Source organism: Vanellus vanellus (assembly GCF_965231255.1).
Source record: "Vanellus vanellus genome assembly, chromosome: 5".
In the NCBI taxonomy this organism is placed as follows: domain Eukaryota; kingdom Metazoa; phylum Chordata; class Aves; order Charadriiformes; family Charadriidae; genus Vanellus; species Vanellus vanellus.
In genome coordinates, this window is record NC_138910.1 from 53,361,604 (window position 1) to 53,382,341 (window position 20,738).

General features: G+C 42.3%; 1 protein-coding gene across 1 annotated transcript in view; it reads left to right on the forward strand.

The window, feature by feature from the left end:
- PRRC2C (proline rich coiled-coil 2C) overlaps positions 1-16,381 on the forward strand; it is a 73,928-nt gene extending 57,547 nt beyond the window's left edge. Inside the window, exons 24-33 of the mRNA XM_082484689.1 lie at positions 843-1,056; positions 1,971-2,174; positions 2,856-2,968; positions 3,549-3,685; positions 5,716-5,950; positions 6,412-6,519; positions 8,130-8,348; positions 10,648-10,751; positions 12,387-12,513; positions 16,119-16,381. Coding sequence (XP_082340815.1) covers positions 843-1,056; positions 1,971-2,174; positions 2,856-2,968; positions 3,549-3,685; positions 5,716-5,950; positions 6,412-6,519; positions 8,130-8,348; positions 10,648-10,751; positions 12,387-12,513; positions 16,119-16,379 — 1,722 coding nt within the window. The 3' untranslated portion in view covers positions 16,380-16,381. The remainder of the gene's footprint in view (positions 1-842; positions 1,057-1,970; positions 2,175-2,855; positions 2,969-3,548; positions 3,686-5,715; positions 5,951-6,411; positions 6,520-8,129; positions 8,349-10,647; positions 10,752-12,386; positions 12,514-16,118) is intronic.
- Positions 16,382-20,738: the final 4,357 nt, after the last annotated feature.

Here is a 20,738-nt window from a genome sequence, read left to right on the forward strand (position 1 = left end):
GGCTGTAGGGAAGTCCATGGAGTGTGTTTGAGCCTTTAAATTAGTGGGTGTAGTCAGAGCATTAATATTTCCTTTTCAATGGTCCCTCAAGAGTCTCAGTTTAAAGATTTGGCATTGCGTGTCTAATGTAGCAATAATAAGACTGTTATTGGGTGCAGTAAAACAATAGTTCTTTCCACTTTTGGTGGAAGAGAATTGTGTATAAAATACTTAAAGTTCCATCTTCCTTGCTGTGCAAGACAAACTGATAATTACTTTAGAAATAGAGGAGCATGAAGCATTTTTAGCATTAATGAAAGGCAGTGTGCACAATCTGTGTCAGCTCATGATTGCTTCTTGAGCAGCACTTGCTTTGGAAATCTAAACTTGACTACTCTCGTGTTTACTGAAGTGTGCATTAGATCTTTTTGGTGGTCACTCAAAGTGGATGATTTACCAAGAAAGCAAGGGGCTGTTTCATTTAAATAGCCCAAATAACTTGTAAGTAATGGACTTCATGGAAATATTTAGACGGGTTTTTACCTTTCTTTTGCTCACCGTGTCTTTTGCTCTTCATGTCAAACAAAACAAAGCCAAATTAGTGCGAGTGGATTCTCTTTTGAGCATTGAATGTTAAGATGATGAACTGTGCACGTGTGCAGTTGGAACAGATAAGAAGCTCCAACTTAAGGCTGTATGCTTCTTGCATGAACAGATTTGCACGATTATGGTGACTTTTTAAAAAGAGGCTCGCATGAAGCCTGAATTGCCTTTTGAACTGAAAAGAACTGTTAAAAGAGGAAGACCGTTTGACTAGTTGAAGCTTCCTAATAGATGAGGAAATTTTGTTTTCTTTTAAATAGATGGAGTCTGCACGCAAAGCGTGGGAGAATTCCCCAAACATGGTGGAGAAGAGTTCACCAGTGACCTCAGCAGCATCTCCCATTGCTGGTGGCAGCAGCAGTAGCAGCAGCAGCAGCAACACTGGGCCAAGCAGTGGTACTTACAGCTCTTTCTCTAGTGCATCAATGCCTCCTATTCCTGTGGCCTCGGTCACACCAACAACTTCGCTATCAGGTACCAGATGTCAGGATTGTAGTAGCCTGTTGTATTGTTCCTTGGTTATGTTTTTCAAGAGATTAGACTCCCTTTGGAATTATGTTTTAATGCAAAGCTAACAAAAGTTTTATGCTAGTATGAAATGTTGAATCTGAACAGCAGCTTCCCAAATACTTTCTAATTAACAAGGAGATACTTTACCTGTTTCCCTTTAGTTAGCTGAAAGAATATTAAGACGACATCTCTCTGCCCATGCTACTTCCTTGAAAGAATAGGTAAAATTCTCCTTTTGGCTGCCTTATTGGTTTCATTTTTTTCAGCTGAATGAAGGCAAGCAAGTAGATTTTGGCACAGGGTGCAGATGGTAGTTCTGATATCTAGCTAGTTGCAGTCTTCCTTTCATCTGTGCTCTTCTTTTTGGAGTCAAAGCTTCAACAGCTCATACCAAGACTCCCTCACACTAAGCAGAGCAAATGTCTAGCTGCTCTTCAGAAACAGTGGTAGTTTCCACTGCAACAAACAAAAGGTGCTATATCTGATTAAATCTTCACACCTTGGAATATTTGAATATATGCCCAAAGCTCAGCTGAAGTGACCTTTCTTTGGAACCCAGCTCTCAACCATGAGAGGCATAACCACCATACATTGCTATATTTTGTTGCATAACTAACCAAGATGTCTACTTTGGTATTTTTATATGCTCCTGTACTTGAGAAGGGAGATGTATTATGGTTGCAGCTCTTCTTATAGTGAACTTAGCAGAATTGTCCTCCCTGTCCATCTTACGTTGATGGAGACAGCTGCATTAGATTTCAGTGTTCTTAACCGGTTGTGGTTGTGCTTGCATAGCTGTCCCAAAACTGACCACGGAAAGATGAGGCTTTGAAATCTTTAGCTGGTTTACGATGTGTGATTTGCCTCTGTCCTTCTAGGAGCTGGGACTTATACAACCTCTTCACTGAGTACGAAGACTGCAAGCACCTCAGACCCTCCTAATATATGTAAAGTGAAACCACAGCAGTTGCAGACAAGCAGCCTGGCTTCTGCCAGTCACTTTTCCCAGATGAGCTGCATGCCATCCCTCATTGCCCAGCAACAGCAAAGTCCCCAGGTCTATGTGTCTCAGTCTGCAGCAGGTAATAGTGTTTGGGGCTGAGAAGCCACGTGTCTGCTTTTTTGTAGTTTTGAAGCTGGAGAGTTTAGTTCAGTTCTGGTTTTATCTGCGGTAAAGACAGAATGGTGGAGAGCATTCTGTGAGCAAATATTCACTAATTATGTCTTACTCCAATTATGCAAGTTTCTATCAGTAAGTATGAAGATAATGCTGTGTTGGTTATTGAAGAAAGTAAGTTTGAACCTCTTGATGTACCGTTTTTCTGTTGCAGAATTGTAAATTGCTAAGACCAAGAATGACTTAGTCTTCTTAAAGTGCTACAATAGTTTAGAATCGTGGGATTTTTTCTTGAAAGAAAACCCTACATATAGTTACCCTAAATTGCATGACAATATAGCATGTTCTTCCCCTTTCTTCAACCAAACGCACTTTGGCCACAATCTGTTCTTTATCCCCCAAGAACTGTGTGGGACTGAAGATGCATGTGCAAGACTGATAGATTTTGGGGGTGAATTGGAAAAGATACCAAAGCTGTTTAGGCACCCAGATCTTCAGTTGTTTCTTCTCCCAGTCTCTCTGGTAGCTGTCACACTGGGAAATACTGACAGTGGCTGCATCCCTAACTCTTGATGAAAACCTTTCTGTAGCAGGGAGATGTTTGGAATCGGGTACTAATTGTATTGCTCTTCCTGAGGTACTGCAGCTCAAATCCCAGCATTTTATATGGATACAAGTCATCTGTTCAACACCCAACATGCACGTTTGGCACCGCCTTCTCTGGCCCAACAGCAAGGCTTTCAACCAGGGCTTTCTCAGGTATTCGGGGCTTTCTTTTTTTGTCTTTTTTTCCCCTCCCTGTCCATATTGCCTTTAAAGCTCTACTAATGAGCTAATGGGGGCAGGGGAGAGTGGGACTACAGACTCCACAAAAATGAGGTCAGACCTGCCCTTGCTATTTCATTCTGGCACATGCAGGTGGTGTTTGATCTCTACTGTTCCTGAGAATGAAAGCATTTATCATGAAAGTTGAGAAAATAAGCTTTCACTCATAAATATACTTTATGTAAAAGTACATATTCACAGGAGGTGTTTTTATGGCCATGTTAGTGCAGGCTTATTCCACTCTTGTAGTACAAAATTGTATGCAGTCTTGTGCAGTTGTTCTCTACGCAAATCTAAATGATTTATTCAGATTTTGCTGGTTATTTGTGAGAAGTGTAAAATTCAACTAGAAAGTAATTTTCTGAATGGCAGCAATACCAGCTCTGCATACAGCCCCGGGATTTGACATTCTTTGTTTACTTTTTATAATGTTGCACAAATTCTGGCACACATTTAACTGTAGCTTTTCTATGTGACTTGTCCTTGGATATTTAATGGTTTCTTTTTTACGCAGCCTGCTTCAGTTCAGCAGATCCCTATCCCCATCTATGCACCTCTGCAAGGGCAGCATCAAGCTCAGCTGAGCTTAGGAGCAGCACCAGCTGTTTCACAAGCCCAAGAGTTGTTCAATTCCTCCTTACAACCTTATAGGTAGGTAGCGTATGCAAATTTCTTGGGGGTTTGAGTGGCAGAACTTGTAGAACTTGCTTCCCTGCAGACTTGTGTTCTTTGCTTGATAATTGCCTCATCTTCCTGTCTTCCCCAAAATCTCTTTCATTTGTTTGTCTCACTGAGAACTCTGCATGGGGATTGACTGGCTAGTCTGCATGTGCAGATGTAGCTGTGAAATCGTGGGTTTGAAAAATTATGCATGATATTTGTATCTTTAGGAAACTAGACTAAAACGCAGAAAATGTCAGTCTCGTACTAAAAGAACAGAAAAAGAGGAGTTTATCCCTTTAATTCAGTGATTTGGTTTGTTATTTTCTACTCAAATCAACACTGGAGTCTTGAAACACTTTGAAATCCTAGTTTGAACCTTGTACGTGGTAGAAACTTAATTTCAGATGCATAGGGGGTAGCAGGGTATGTTTTAGAACAAATGTTTTCTGTTTGCTATGAAAGATAATAGGAAGACCAGTATTTCTGAACTGGCATTGATAGCCAGACAAATTTCCACTCTAAGCCTTTCCAAAGCTTCATTGCAGTTCCTATCAAAACTGATTCACTGTGGTGTAATTCTGACAAATTGTTAGTTTTACTTCAAGAGTTTCTTTGGAAATTAGAGTTTTGCATGTGCTGTAGAAAAACCTGCTTGTTGCAACGTAGAAGGCTGAAGCTACAGAAGGTTTAATTGACTGCATATGTATCCTGACTTTGTGCTTGGCTGACTCTGTTGGACCAAATATTGCTTGTCCTGCCACAGCTAACAAGTTGTTGCAAACAGTTGGCTGGTTGTGAAACACAGTAAGTCTGGCATGAAGGCCATCCAAATTAAATAAATGCTTCTAGTTGATATGGTCACGCACAAACCCAGTCTTAATGGAGTTTTGGGTTGTGCTATTTCTAGGAGTATGAATCCTTTTCCCTCATCTTGAAAGGTGCAGAGGAGGATAAGCTTTGAGATGTATAGGTTACTGGTTTTAAAAAACACCACCACCAAAAAAAAAAAGCTTGAGAAAATGTTTTTGGCTACACTGAAGACAGTCCTCTGCATACATTCTGGAAAAGTTTCTCCAGTGCTCACAGTACAACTGTAAGAATGTTTTGCAGTTAAGGAAATGTACAGAGCAAAACTAACCTGGGTGTTCTGTCAGGCGAGCACATGGCCACTATGTTAACAGATTAACAGGACCAGTTCTATGCTGGTATATATCAACCAATTGATAAAGTGAAAAGTGTTTTTACATCAAAACCACTCTCCTCTGCACTGAAGAGCTTTGACAGGGGAGTTTATTTAGAAACTCTGATTCTTCAGTCTGAAGGTGGCTATTCAGCAGGCTCTTAATGGAAATATTTGGATAAATACTTCTGATGGACTACAACCTGTCTGTGGTGCTTTGCTGTACTGCTTTTGGGCTTTGTTTTTTAAACAAACTGCGACTTCCCCATGCTGGTGACAAGGCAATTGAATATCTAGTTAAAATTAAAGGCTGTGGTGTCTGTCTGTGTTACTATTTTGAAGCCAAAACATTCATTTGGAAGCTACAATTGTCAGCATCCAGTGATTTAACCTGTAAGTATTAAAAGTTGGACTGTGGAGATCTGTGAAGGCACAAGAACAAAGCAGTTTACTTTATGACTAAGTGGAACTACTTGAATGTGGTGCTTCCCCACTGTCCTACCTTATAGCACAGGAACTAAGAACTGGTAGCTTCTGTATGTTACAGTGAAGTTATGCAAAAACTATTTTAGCACATATATCTAAATAGCTATGTGTAGTTTAAGATTTAGATAACAATCCTAGTCTTTTTTTTTTTTTCTTGTGGCCTTTAGTACCATCTGTTATTTTGTTGTGTGCAGAGTAAACAGAAAAATCTGCCTTTCTCAGGTGAAAATCTGTTCAATAGAGCTAACTGTTCCAGTCCCGTTTAAAGAATATAACTTGTGTTCTTAATTTTTGGTGGCTCATTGTTGAGCTCTGTCTGCATTTTTATGTATAATGCTTCAATCCCTTGCAGATCCCAGCAAGCTTTTATGCAAAGTGGTTTGTCTCAACCGTCACCAGTAGTTCTGTCTGGTACAGCCTTACACAACTTCCCAGCAGTACAACACCAGGAGCTTGCTAAGGCCCAGTCAAGCCTGGCATTTCAACAGACTTCTAATACACAACCTATTCCTATCTTATACGAACATCAACTTAGTCAAGCTTCAGGACTGGGAGGCTCTCAGCTTATTGATACACACATTCTCCAGGTAGGAAATGCTCCAAAATGGAAAACTTCTGCAATGGTTTGATCCAGATAATGCAATAATAAATCAAGTATTGCTCAGCTTGGGGTAAGCCCACCTCTCTGATAATTACATGATATTCAAGGTGGCAGGAAACTTTTAGACACCTGGAAAAGAAGGGCCTTTTAATTTCATAAAGGTACATTAGCATAATCTGAATTGAGGATTGTTTCTCAAACTACAGGGCTCCTTGCACTTCTATCGCTAATTGGAGCTTCAGGTTTAATTTCTGTTATGGGAGATGATAAAGGGCTATTCTACCACTTGCAAATGAGAGCTTTATCACAAGCTGAAACCTTCAGGTTGTCAGCTTCCTCTGCTGTGGTTTCTACTGTACTGGTTGAAATGCAGAATGACGTGTAACGGTGTCTCTGAATTGTTCTCCTGAGTATTCTTAAGGTAATGGTGTTTTTCACTCTTCCTAGGCCAGAGCTACGCTCACCCAGGCTTCAAATCTGTACTCTGGGCAAGTTCAACAGCCTGGCCAGAGCAATTTCTACAACACTGCACAGTCTCCCAGTGCTCTCCAGCAGGTAAACTATAGCATGGTAAATTTCCTAAATTGTATTCTTCTTAAAAGCATGTTGGTGGTGGTGTGTTTTGTGGGGTGGGGGTGGAGGTAAGGGCTGAGACAATCTTTAATTCTTCTAAAATGCAAGAATTGAAAATGTAATAGCAAAGGAGAGTTACTGCAGCAGCACTGAAAAACTGAATTGCTGAAAAGTTGGCTGGCCTACAAGTTCATGTTGATCATTTGTCTCTGGCGTCCTTCTCTTAAATAGTTCATTTTCCAGTGACCGGCAAAGATTTAGTTGGCACAGTGGTGTTGCTAATTGATCACGGCATATGCTCCCTTTACAGAGGGGCAGGTAGGAGTGATAGTGGGGAGAGAGACAAACTCCAGGTGCTTAGTGCAGTCTAATTGTTAACACCAATTCTCATTGAGACGAAACCTAAGAGCTGCTACATATGTCAGCAGTATCAAATATGTAGAAAACAAATAAGTCAGCAGATGAATGATCATACAGACAAACAGGACAACCAAGTCAGTAGCCTATATCAGGAGATTTCTAAAATAACTCCAGCAATTTTAAGTTTTTTGAATTCTTTTGCGAAATATTTAATTTCCTACGTGCCAGCATTCAGTCATACTTACAGGATGCTGTTTAATGGTTTTCGTCTTCTGGTGAAATTATTTTAAATGACCTTTAAAAAAAAAAATCTTCTGATGGGCTAGTTTATTATAATAGACTACTTCATATGCATGGAAAGTTGTCCAGATTGGTATCTACAAGAGTCTTAAAAAATTTCATCTCGTCTGTTGAAAATCTAGCATAAAATTTTAAGGACCTTTTAGAAGGGTTAGTGTTTTTAATGTGTTCAGCTTGGCTGCTTCTATACTTTAATCTATGTTATCCTTCAGAGCAGAACCTTAATAAGTCTTTTCACATGTGGAGAATATCATTCTTCCAGTGACACTCAGAATATAATTTTGCAAGATGTGGATTGATGGTCAGACTAGGAAATGCAGGAGCTCCTGCCAGTCAGGTCACTGCTGTGGTATTTTCACGTTTATCACTACCGTTCTGTGGCATTTTCCACCCACAGCACTCCCTGTTAATCCAAACAAGGGACAGGCCACGGTTGGTTTTTTGGTTTGTTTGGTTGGTTGGGTTTTTTTTAAGCTCAGAAATGCTGTCTGGTGAGACTCCTGGAAAGTGCAATCTAATTTTCATCCCAAGCAGTGTCCTTAAGATGACTAAAATTATTTGAAGTTAAAAAAAAAAAAAAAAAGATATAAAAATGTAGTTCTAGAAAAAACAACTGGCTGTTTCATTCTAGTTTTATTTTCTGAGTTAAACTTACTTCTTCATACAATGAAGTCGTGTTGAATGATGGACTTAGTAGCTACCATGCAACTTTGTTTCTGAAAAGCAAAAGCCCCAATGCTGTTAGAGCTGATTATAAAGACAGGCTAAACAGTAAATTCAGCTATTTGCTTGCAGCTGTCTGGGTAAATGTATGAACTCATTAAGACATTTACTTTGAATGTAGCTGAAATCATAGAGCTAGTAAAGAAAGTTAAATAACGATCCTTGTATATATGTTACTGGTGATTTTGGTTTGGTTTTTTTTTTTCCAGGTGACAGTACCTTTGCCAGGATCACAAATTTCTTTGCCCAACTTTGGATCCACAGCACAGCCACTTATTGCCCTACCCCAGTCTTTACAACCACCACTACAGCACACGCCACCACAAGCGCAGGCTCAAAATCTAAGCAGACCTGCACAAGTAACCCAGCCTTTCAGAGGATTAATCCCAGCAGGAACTCAACACAGCATGATTGCTGCAACTGGAAAGGTAACAGTATTGGTAAATCTACAGTACAAAAATGAATACGAAGCACAGCTGTGTGCTGTTTTATAGAACCAGCACAGCAAGCTGTGTTGACTATTGCATCTAAAAGCCTGTCTTGACCTTAAAAAGTGAGGAGGGGAAGATAGAAAAGCCAGTGAAGATTAATCATGGGCTAGTACGGTATTTCATGTAGAAGCTGTGTAGAAAATAGTGCAGATCAGTTGTCAGAGCAGCAGACAAACAACATTACACTGTCAGGCCTGGTTTCTGATTCTGGTCATGTATGTGTTTGTCATTTTGCTCCAGTATGAGACCAGAAACAAGCTGTAAAGATTTTGCTCACGTACTTCTAAACCACCAAATGAACCGGCTGCATTTGTAATGCCTCCTTCTGCTGTATGAATCTGTTCGGCCACATACCTGTTGTACTATCAAATAGGGAATGCCTGTGGTTCAGGGTAGATCTAATTTTCACTGTTATCGCCCTGTCCTCCAGATTGATGAGTGCCCCAGAGAATTCCAGTCAGGTAGCTGTGGTGAAAAACACTGCAAGAGACAAATTTATGCATTTTTTGTGTAGATACTCTAGAGAAGGGAAGTTATCCCTTGTACATTTGTGTACAAATGTCCCTTGACATTAAAAGCTGTTCTGTTCCATCCTGAAACTTGAATCTAAGAGTGAGTGTCAAGGGATCAGATCTTTCTAGGGCAAGAAATTGGAGTTTTAGGGGCTTCAATGGAATCTTATCAGCTGTGACCTTAAGCCAGAATTAAACTCTGTTAATGTTGCTGGGGGTCTGCTTTTCTGAATAGCACAGCAAGATGCGTATTGAGAACGTAGTATTGTATGCAAGGCAGGGCCTTTGATGTGTAACAAAGGCTGGTCTTGCAGGTGAAGAAGACTCTCCTTGAGTGACAGGTCCAGTAAGGAGATAACCCTGAAATAGTGCAAGAAACTTGAATACCTAGGAGGGAATCTCCTTGGTCTGGAGCTGCTGTGGTAATTGCTAATGAGGGGATGTGTGGAACTGGCTTCCAATCACAAGGTCTCTTGTCTTAGATGGAATCACAGATTTACAGGCACCTGGGATTTTCGGATAGTGTGCAGCACAACACAGTTGCAGCATACTTTCAGGTGAGCAGTGGGTGATAACACTGGACACGAACACAGCTGAGCTTTCTGTCAGATGTAGCAAGGTCTTTCCGCAGAGCAGAGAGTTATCTAGCTCTGGAGCTGCGCCTGAAATCCTTACAGCTTGTGGCCTACGTTTTAGGATGCTTTTGAGTATGAAATGACCTTGCTGTCCCAATGGTTTACAGCTGTGATTAGAAAAATCTCTCTCAGAAGTTAGTTCCATGTCTTGGACAGTAATGGCAACCAGAATTCCAGATCACCTAGATCAAGTTTTCATCCTGTCTCTCGCCACACAGTATATGGTGATTTTTGCACCATGCTGTTTTCTAGCTTCATGCTATCTAGCGAAACCTTTTCACCTTTATAATGTTTATGAGCCCACTTTCCAAGCAGCAATGTGTTTCTTGCTACAGTTGTCGTTGGAAAAAGATTACTCATTTCAGCAAGAAATGAGGAAAAACTACAATGGGATGGTGGCCTTAGGTGATTTTCCTGTCCTGTGTTAAGGGTTCCATTATGTTCCTGCTGAAGAAAGTCAACTTCAAACAGCCACTCACTTTTGACTGATTTATTGTTGCTGTTATGCCTCATGGCTGTGTACAGAAAGATAACTGTTCTGGAGACTAATTTATTCTGTTGCGCATATCTACAAAATAACATGCAAGATTCATTGTTCCCGTTACAGTCTGGAGATTTTTTGTGTGAATCACAGCTCTTTTTCATTGTGCTTTTGTTGTTTTTTTGTTGTTTTTTTTTTTATAGAACTGGGTTGTTTTATGGCATCCTTCACTTCAGTGTTTTTGAGGATTGTATCTAAATGTTTTCATGTAGTACCTGAGATGGGGAAGGAAATTTCAACCCAGAAATGTTTTTCTAGGGCCAAACATGTGAAATGAGTCATGAATCCCCTTTCATTATGCAGGAAGAAAAGGTTAGAAATCAAATACTGTTGCTGAAAGTGCCAAATAGTGGAGGAAAACTGTACACAGAGGTGCTTATGGTGCTGGGGTTGTCCTAATTATAAGAAACTCTTTTGCAGTCTGGCTTTCACCTCCACTTAAGTGACCTATTTTCATTTAGAAAAATGCAAGGTAAGCTCACAGTTACTTAGTAAATTTAACTTTTGTTTTGAGTTGGAATTAATGTATTGATTGCTCTGTTTTTCAGATATCAGAAATTGACCTGAAGGCCTTTGGAGGTGGGATTGATGTTAAACCTGGAACACCACCAGTTACTGGTAGAAGTACTACTCCAACCTCCAGTCCCTTCAGGTAAATCTCTTAAGCTCAAAATTCCTTGAAATCAGAGATAGAAAATGTGCCTAGTCATGCATGAGCAGCCAATTCTGAAAGGTATGAGGTGAGGGGCTACTAATATGAAAGACAATGCTTAATCTTAGCTTTAAAGCAGCATTCCAGTAGGTCATCAGATCTGCTATAGTTGGCCAGAAGTATGAAATGAAATTAAACATTATTTTTTTTTTTTTTTTAATTAAAGGAAATTAAACAAGTCACGTAAAAATTATCTGGGATTGTACCAGGAAAGCACAGAAGTAGCAGGGAAGATGTACTTTGGGATAAAACTCTTAAGACAGTTTCTTAACTGCAGTGCTCAAGGGAAAAACACTTAAAGGCTTACACCTCAGTTGGGACAACAACTAAGTTAGACAACTAAGAATTGGTGCAAGATCTATAAGCTTCTCATAAGTGAAATTAGTAAGCTGTTTGCAGGTTTGCTTGGTTAATTGGCAGAATTAACAGAATCTTGCTCATATGCAGATGCAGTTCATGGTAAACCTATTGGGCTGCTTGCGGGTGAAGTTATTAGTGGGCTGAAGGAACTTGGAAATGGAACTTTGCTTCAAAATAGTTTTGTTCTTGAAAGCTGTGCTCCCATCCATAGTAATTATATTTGGTGACTTCCACTGTAGCAGACTGACAGGGTTCAGGCTTTTCTAGTGAAGTAGAAGTGAGAGTTTGTATCTTAGAGATTCTACATGAGACATCTCTTCTCCTGGCAACCAAAGCAGGGCTTATCATAAGCTTTTGCTCTTAAGTGTAGAGGTAACGGGAAGACCGACAGAAGCATAATAGATCTCAAGAGTTCAAAGTGAAAACTAAACAGAGACTTCTTTAAGCTTACAAAATGTTGGGGGGTGTTATGTTTAGCCGGCTTCCTTGCCAGTGGTGCCCTGCTGCTCATTTTACATTGAGTAAGTGTATCACCCACGCTCTGCATGAGAACTCTGCAAATCAAGCTCCATTTCCTACAGATGACTGTTCACTCTTTTCTCTTTCTCCAAGGGCTATTTGGTGCCATACCCCCAGATAATCTTTCAGGCTCCATTTAATTCATGGTGATTCAACACCTCTTGAAAGTTTTCATGGAGAGACATGTTCTTAGCCAAATAAAATGGGGAGATTGTTCTCTCTGAATTCTTGAAATCTGCTCAAGCACATCTTGAAAGATTTGACAACATGTCAGAGTGGAAGCAGCTGCACATCTCAGCTTCTCCCGTGCGTGCTTAATGCCTGTTGTGACAAGCTCTGAACTTGACATGATAGAGCAAACAGTGTGTAAAGGGGTAGGACTGAACATAAGATAGCAGGGGTGGGAAGGGGAACATGCTTTTAACATTCGTATTTGTGTTACAAGTCACTTTCATACAGACTTTACCCTGGAGTCTTTCCATATCCTAAATATTTCTGATTTTCTCTTTGTACCCTTAAGTTATGAGTTCGTTTGCATTTGAAACTGACAGTACAGCCAAAAGAATATCTGATACTAGCTTCACTGAGATTATTTTTTCCCCCTCCAATGCTGAATTTCTAGTTAAGTTGTAACTAAAGGCAGAAACATCCTCTGGTTGAGAGCAGTGTGATTCTAACTGATGTCCTTTTCTTTAGGGCCAGTTCTACAAGTCCTAACAATCAGTCCAATAAAATGAACAGCATTGTCTACCAGAAGCAGTTTCAGTCAGCAGCTGCTGCTGTGAGAATGGCACAGCCGTTTCCTGCACAATTTGCACCGCAGGTAGGTGACTGGTGGCTTCCTACAAACAAATCTGTTTCTCTGTATGACCTACTGACTTTAACGCAGCTGTGATTCCTCAGGGTTTATCGTGGGGCAATACAAATTAGAATCCTTAAAATGAGAACATGGATTTCAAGATCAAGACCAAAAAAACCCTCTCTGATCTTGCTAACTAGTAGTGCAGATCTTGTGGTGTGTTTAATTTTAAGAGTTCTGTGCGTGATGAGGAATTTAATACAAATTGTGAATGATATAGAACAGGCGGTTGTTCTGCTGGCTTTCCCATGCAGCTGTAATGCACCTCATCACGCAAAAGCAGAGCGTTTGGTTGGGGAAGGGAAGAAGTTTCATGTCTCAGAAGGGTCCCAGTGTGTATTTTAAATGTTTAAAGACAAAGCAGATTTGTAGTTGTCTATCTGAGGTGCAGCTCTGAGGTACTGATGGAGCAGTTCAGGTTGGAAATGATCTCTGGAGGTCATACAGCCCATACAAAGCAGGGCTGGTGTCAAAGGGTTTGGTTTGCTTCTGGTGTTCCAGGGAGCACAGCTTACGAGGGTGGTGCATCCCTGTTACAGGTGACTGTAGCCAGGCTGCCAGTGAAGTGTAGCCTCTCTAAAAATGTAGGATTTCTTTTTTCTTTCTTTCTCTTAGCATTTGGAGTGTTTCGCTGCAGGACTTGGTTTGATTTTTGGATTGCCACTAGCAGAGACTACCTACCCTTTTCAAGGCTGCCTTTCAGTTGTGACTCCTCCACTGCCTTGCATGGGTCTTCTCCCTTATTACATGCTGGTTTAAGTTGTTGGTACTACTTTCAGGCGCAGCAGTGCTATAGGGCTGTTTTTTTTCTGCAGTTCACACATGGCCTCTTCACATAAAAGCCTAATTTCTTGACATCAGTTTGACAGCAGAGCAGCAATTTTTTCCCCTTTAAGATAATGCCAACGTGCAATCTAGTTGGCCATTTTCTAATTGCAAAATGTCTCTTTTTGTTGTTTTTCCACCACTTAGATCCTCTCTCAGCCTAACCTGCTCCCTCCATTGGTAAGAGCCCCATATACTAACACCTTCCCAGCGCCTGTTCAGAGGCTGCCAATAGTACTGCATAGTCAGATGCCGTCTCAGACGACCACAGGCCTAATAAGCCACCCTCATTTACCACGTGTGGCCAGAGGTCTTTGTGGATCAGTATCTGGAGCCAGAGGCAATCAGGCCCAGGCTGCGATGAAGGCTGAACAAGATGTGAAGGTTAGTATTTGAACAGCAGTGCTGTTAACACCAGTTCAGTCTTGACAGCTTGTAGGGCAGGGATGTGTCTGCAAATCATGTCTTAACTAAAATGCCTCTGGACCCAAAGCCAGTAGCCGGGCCTTTAACAGCTGAACACAGACCTTCTCTAAGCCCTGTGGTTTTTTTAATAAGAACTTGAGACTAAAAAATTGGTAGGGAGCTTCCTTCCTCAAGTGGTCTTGTTGCAGTCGGTGATTGTGGAGCTGTCACTGCTGTCGAAGGCAATCTCACAACTAGGTTTCGAGAGCCAAGTTGAAGTTGAGTGAAGCAGCCTACAAACCTGGCTGTTAGCTGTCATTTCACATCTGCCTTCCCAGCTCTGAGCACCAGCATGAACTCTCGTGTTCCAGCCAGCCTCGCTCCTTGGTGAATCTGGAGATTGATTTCCCAGTGGTTTGAAATGCCTGTGATAATTTTGTGGTAGAATGCAGTAACATGGTACACTCTGCAAAAGAGATGGCTGCATTTCAGTAGCAAGTTACGAGCGTCATCTAACTTGTTAAAGCACTTTGGGACCCTTCAGGATAAGGCAAACTCTTTTTACCAAGGCAGGGACTGCATTACGGGGCATCTGTGTAGGGACATCATTGTACACTTAGCCTGTTTTCTGCAGAATAAACTGCTTGTCCAGATAGATGGTACGAAGAAGCTCCTTCATCTACTGTCATTTGCCATAACCCGTGCATTGAGGTGTAAAAGCAAAAGAGTGTGCTTTTCCCAGTGATGTCTGGCTGTAGCATAATTGATTACCCCTTAAGTTCTAGATATTTGGTCTGTTTAGTTTTCTACCACCAGTTTATGCTAGCTGTAGACTTACCAGCTGATGCTTAGTATATTGTCTTGAGTCTATATTATGAATTGAATCTAGCCAGTTGTAGCAAGTACAAATATGCAGCCCCTGGGTTTCTGAATCTCCTTGCAAACACTGTTCAGAAGAATTTGAGTTATTCTGTCACGCTTGGTTACTTGTGATCAAGTTATTCAGCCTTCTAGGTTTAACCTCAGGGGATGGCTGAAATCTGTGCAAGATTTCAGGTGTCCATCTGGCTCCAGTAAAATCAGACTGTTGTTGCAGTCCTGCACACCCAGAGTTCATAGGTTTGTTTTCTATTCTGTTGCTGGTTGAGTTACTTGGAGCAACTACACAGCTTTAAAGCCAAGACCTCTTTTTCCAGGCTTTTGACACAACATGGAAGGGGACAAAACAGCATTCCCACCTACATCAGGCCCCAGTTTCAGTAAAAAAAAAAAAAAAAAAAAAAAAAAAAAAAAACAAACCATAAAATAATTGGAGAGGCACATGGAGACTTACTGTCTGTATTGTAGTTGGAATTTCTTGTACAAGATAAACCTTTTTAATTTTAAAAGAAAAGATGTCTGACTGCATTGGGCTTTATCATGCTGCTTCCAAAAGATTGAACTCTTAATGCGACTCCTGCTTTGACTGAATCTGAACAGGAAAGCCAAGTGCTTAGTCTGAAGCATGTGGTCTGCACCATGCTTCACTGACAAATTTAAAGTTCAATGTAAGACTGAGACATGCAAGCACAAAGGCTGAATTTCACAGGTGCAAGTCAAGGTTACCAGTCGGATTCAGAGGAGGAATTTGAAGGAAGACAGGCAGTAGTTTGTGCTTCCTGGAATGAGCCGCTGCTTTGAGTGGGAAGCCGATAAGGCTTCAGCTTACATAGAACACAACCTTGAACCACGTTCACTTGCATTGCCATTGCAGACTCTGAAGTCTGTCCAGAACAAGAGAGGGGGGAAAAAAAAATTGGGTGCTCAGACTAGATTCTACTCCTGTGTTACAGCCTCTGTGTTCAAGAAGTCCATATCACAGCACAGGAGAAATGACAGCTGGCATGGCCCTCGGTGCTGACAGTGCTTGCGTAGCTGGGGTAGAGTCAAGGCACGGGCAGTGTGCAGACACGCACGCCTTCTGGTCATGTCTGACTCTTACTGAGGAGTGAAGCTTCAGTTTGAGCCTTCTGGAGGTGGCATTTATACTTTTTGAGCTCTGCAATAATCGTGGCATAAAAAGATGTTAGATAATGCTTGAAACTGCTGTCCTTGATCCTCTTTCTTGGGGTGAGGATTAGGAAGAGTAAGGAAAGCCTGGGCATGATGTTAAACTGCTGATGAGGAGCCAAGCACCCAGATGCGCTGACACCTGGGAAGCAACTGGAGGGAGACTGCCTTTCTAGGAAAGTCTGGCTACTGTGGTCAGTCCTCCTTCTTTCGTTTAGGGAATACTTTTGTGAAGTCCCTCTTATTCCAGTGCCCTCTCTTCAGTAAATGTGTTTTCTCCCTTTCTTAAGGCAAAGCAGAGAGCAGAGGTACTTCAGTCCACTCAGAGATTTTTTTCTGAGCAGCAGCAGCAGAGCAAACCCATAGGAGGCAAAGCGCAGAAAGTTGATGAGAATGGGAGCAAACCCGCCGAGGCAATTGCTGACTCTTCAGGAGTCTGCCAGGACAAAACCGAGGAAAAGCCTACCCCTGCGCCTGCTGCAGCTACGAAACCTGTTAGAACTGGACCAATCAAACCTCAGGCAATCAAAACCGAAGAAACAAAATCTTAAGAGGCTGTGTTTCCATGGAGGTGGGGGAAGAGGGGAGGGCGGGTGAGGTTTACAGCAGCATGAATTTGTAGCCCAAAGGGCAAGACAACAGTCTTCTCTCCTTGCAGGGCTCAGCGTAAAGGGATGTGGAAGCTATCAGCAGTTATGGATGCAAACTGCTGCGTATCCAACTGAGCTTTTAGGCTCTTTGGGCTTGTATCTTCTCAACAGCATGAAGGCTGCTTTCGGTGTGTGCACGTTCTACACGTGTGCGCGTGTTGTGGCTTACACACCTGTATGCTTCTCAAAGTGGAAAAAATAAAAGAGAAATAGCAACGGTGGGGAAGAAGGTGGTTGGGGAGGGATGTTCCTAGCTGACAAGATGAATACTCTTATTTTCTTCAGGCTCTGATCTTCAGCTGCTATTTATCTTTTTATAAACCCATGAGTATGAGAACAGGCAGATCTGAAGATGGTGCTGGGCCAAGTAATGTGTGTTAAGTTCTTAGTGATTTAAGAAGCTTCTCTCTTGTAATAAACAGAGGGATTCATATAGCTGGCAAAATTGCCTTTGCCACGTGACGTCAAACCTAACATAACACAGACTAATGCTGATAATGTTGAATTTCCCTCTGAAGGCAGTGCTTTGCTGGCTGCTGCTTCTTGGGTGACAATATACTGTATTTAGATCACCGTATGAAAATGCTACTTGGCCACCTGTGTTCTCTGCACCCGCTCCCCTCTCAGTCGTTCACCTCAGGAGTTGAAAAGTTCATTGCATCAATAGTCAAATTTTGTTCTGTTCACCTCTGTCCAGCTATCTTTATATGATGCGAGTGATCTTTTAAACGGTTTCCAGCTTATGTCTGTATACAGCAACGAGCACTTAGAATTGTGCCACAAGAATAAAAGAAACCTTGTCGGATTAAAGAGAGGTTTATCTAAAAGGTGCATTCTTTATATCAGAGCTGCATCGCACCACCTCCTTGCCCACAGTGTGCTGGAAAGTAGAATCAAGTCAAATAAATGCCTTTTTAATTGTATCCTCTAGTATTATAGCTGTAGGACAGTACTGTATGATACTTCTGTGAATGTAAGATATCCTGTACCTGCTTATGATATGTAGTAGTGACTGTGCTATACTGGAGCTGTTTTTAATAATGTTATTCTAGAGGTTTTTTTTCCAGACAATGATTGAAAAAGCTAATAAAAAGCACCAGGTACCACATCAGTAGCAGAATTTGCTGGTTTTTTCTGGGATTTTTTTTTTTTTTTTTTACTTTTTTTGGAAGGAAGAGTGAGTTGAAAGTCTAATGTGTATAATTTTGTTCAAATGACTGCAGAAGCTGGAAAGGCTGTTGCTGCTATTGATGCCTAGTGAATCGCTATTGGTTATCTTTTTATATAAATATATATATAATTTGAATTTTTTGGAAACTTTAGCTGTGATGTCAACTTTGGAAAAAAGTATCCCACTTGTAGTGTGAGTTGGCATTGTACAGAAATTAACAGCCATATTGGTCTAGAAATGTTAAACTTAATTTTTTTTTCCATTTGTACAGGGGTAACGCACTGTATTAAATATGTACGGTCTTATTTACATGGGTTTGATTACAGAAACTAATAAAGTATTCTCTAAATAAAGCATCCGGGTAATCTCATGATTAGTGCAGTGCTGCAGGATGCAAGGAGAGCACCTGAACATCGTGTGCCAAGTGAAGAGTGTGTATTACAGCTTGGGAAAACAAACTTCTAAAGAAAAAAAAAAAAAAAGAAAAAGGTTTGAAACAGCTTATTTTTGTTTTCCCCGGCATTTTTTATCTCATTCTCCAGAGAAGGTCTCGCAGGACATGGCTTCCATCTAGCCCTGAAGGGAGCCTGCCCGGTTGCATTTGCAAGATGTTACATCTCCGGCTGCCCGGTGAGCTGCCCGGTGCTGGAGACATTTTGATGCCTAGAGAAGAGCCGCTCGTCGGAGGAGACCAGGATGAGCCCAGCCTGTTACTCTCATTTGAGCCAGTGGGTGACTACAGGTGCCGGCAGCTGCACAGGAGCCCTCGCAGCAAGGGGCTGTGAAAGCAAGAGGTTTCCTGCAGGAGTGAGCCTTGACTTGAGCCTTCCCAAGGAAGTTGGGGAGGAGAAGCTTCCTTCTTAGGCTGTTCCTCAGCTGCTCCCTTCCCAACTTGTTGCAAGCAACACAGGTGTGCCACCACACCTTCAAATCACAGTGTTAGTGATGTGTGCCCTTAAGCATGGGGCGGAATGAGGGGTTAAGCATCCTCCAGTCCTTCAGTTGCAGGGGTGAAGGTGAAGCACTGGAACAGGCTGCCCAGAGAGGTTGTGGATTCTCCTTCTCTGGAGGTGCTCAAAACCCACCTGGATGCATTCCTGTCCAACCTGCTCTAGGTGAACCTGCTTTGGCAGGGGAGTTGGACTAGATGATCTCCAAAGATCCCTTCCAGACCCTACTGTTCTGTGATCCCTGTGTCCTTGGGCTCCCTGCCCTGGGGCTGTGGGGTTAAGAAGAGGCAGGATGCTGTCCTCTGGCCACCAGAGGGAACTCTGGGATCACAACAAACACCAGAAACCTCATGTTTGGTCTCTGAGAAGTAATTCCTTCCTTGGGAGAAGGTGCTGGCTTGCATTGCACCTCCAAAGGATGCAAGTAAAGGAAAGGCAGCCGGGGGTGTCGGGGTGACTCTGCGAGCGCCAGTGGGAGTCCTGCAGATCTGCCTTTGGTCAGGGGTGTTGCTGCCAGCCCCAAGGTGGTCAGAGTAGGCAGACCTGCCTACGCTTGGCTGGGTGGGAAGTAGTAGTTTGGGGGCACCAGAGGAGCTGGTTCTTTTAGGGGGGTTTCTAGTGAAACTGCAGCATTATGGAGTAAATGGAGGTGCTGTGATCTACAAAGGGGAGCGATGGGCAGAAGTAACCTCCGAGTAGGTAACACCACAGGTAAATTGCCTTTTTTACAGGAACCGTACACACACATGGCTACAGCAAACACTCGGGAAGAGGAGGAAGAAGGTAGGGAAGCAGTGAAGGCAGACAGTGGTTTGAACTATAAATGTGCTACAAAAGAGATGGTTTCGATAGGAATTGAGTTATGCTGATGCTTCCCTGGTTTGAGGCTATCTTCTGGTTCATCTTGGAAGGACATCCTAAAACTGGGAATAGTCCTTCACTGGAAAATTCTGGTTTTGAGGAAATGCTGCTGAGAGGGTTAATCTTAAATTCTCCAACAAAGCCACTGGAAAAGTCAGACGAATTTCCCACAGTCGGCTGTGGGAATATACCAAGCTTTTGACTATTTCTTGCACTGAGCAGGAGGATAATATTTCTGCAGAAACGTAATTAAAAGCAAACGCTTGAGTATTGAGTGCATCGGAATAACCCGATTTTGACGTCTGCCTCCCCAAAACAGCCCCCTGCCACCCTGGCTGCTGTTGAGGCCAGGTTGAGCTTTCAAGTCACTGACCCTGCTTCACTGAATATTTTTATGACATTTAAGCAGATAACTTGCTTCTGGCCGTTCAAGCCGGAATAGATCTTGCTTTTTTAATTTGAGTGGGATTTGGTGCATAATCTCTTTTCTAGGATTCTGGTCATCACAAATAATTGTGCTGAACCTCCCATAAATTGGGGAACTATTTTGTTTGGGGGAATCACTTTTTTTTTTTTTTTTTTTTTTTCTTAATAATGTTCAGTCCGCGGAAAGACTGTGACTTTTCTCAAGGGCAAGAGCAGAAGGGGGTTAATGTGACTGGGGCCAGATCCAGCCACCCCCCTCGGCTCAGGCTGGCTTCTTGCTGGGATGTGGGAGGGGAGGGACTCTCGGGGCTTGTTTTTGCAAAGCCTGTTAAGAAAGACTGTGTATTCACTGATGTTCAGCTCCAGCCCGGCTTTCTGGAAATCCTGTGTACATTGGCTCGTCTTCATTTAATTTTTTATATCCTTTATTTATTTATTTAGTCAATTAAGTGATGGACTTCCCAGCCTGAAAAGACCCCGGTGCTGGCAGAGAGCAGGGTGGTGGGAACGGCTGAGGCTGTCTGCCCTTGGTGTGTCTCCTCACTGAGAAGCTGTTGGTGCCATTGCTCCCCTGGGGTGACATCTGACCAAGCCCTCCCTTTCATGCTCGGGGCTCAACCCGTGTCTCTGGGGATTTGCGGGGCGAAGGAGAGCTCCGGCCTCCTCTCCCCTCCTGGTTTGGGACAAAAATGCATTTTCCCATCCTCGGCGTCAGGGTTTCTGTGCATTGGGTGGGGGGCCGCAGGCAGGGGTTGCCTGCTGTCTGCCTCCCTCTTCCCAGCCCCAGTGGGTGCGTGACAGCCCCCTGCCAGCTCCTGGGTGTCCCCCATAGTTGCCTTCATCCCCAGCTTT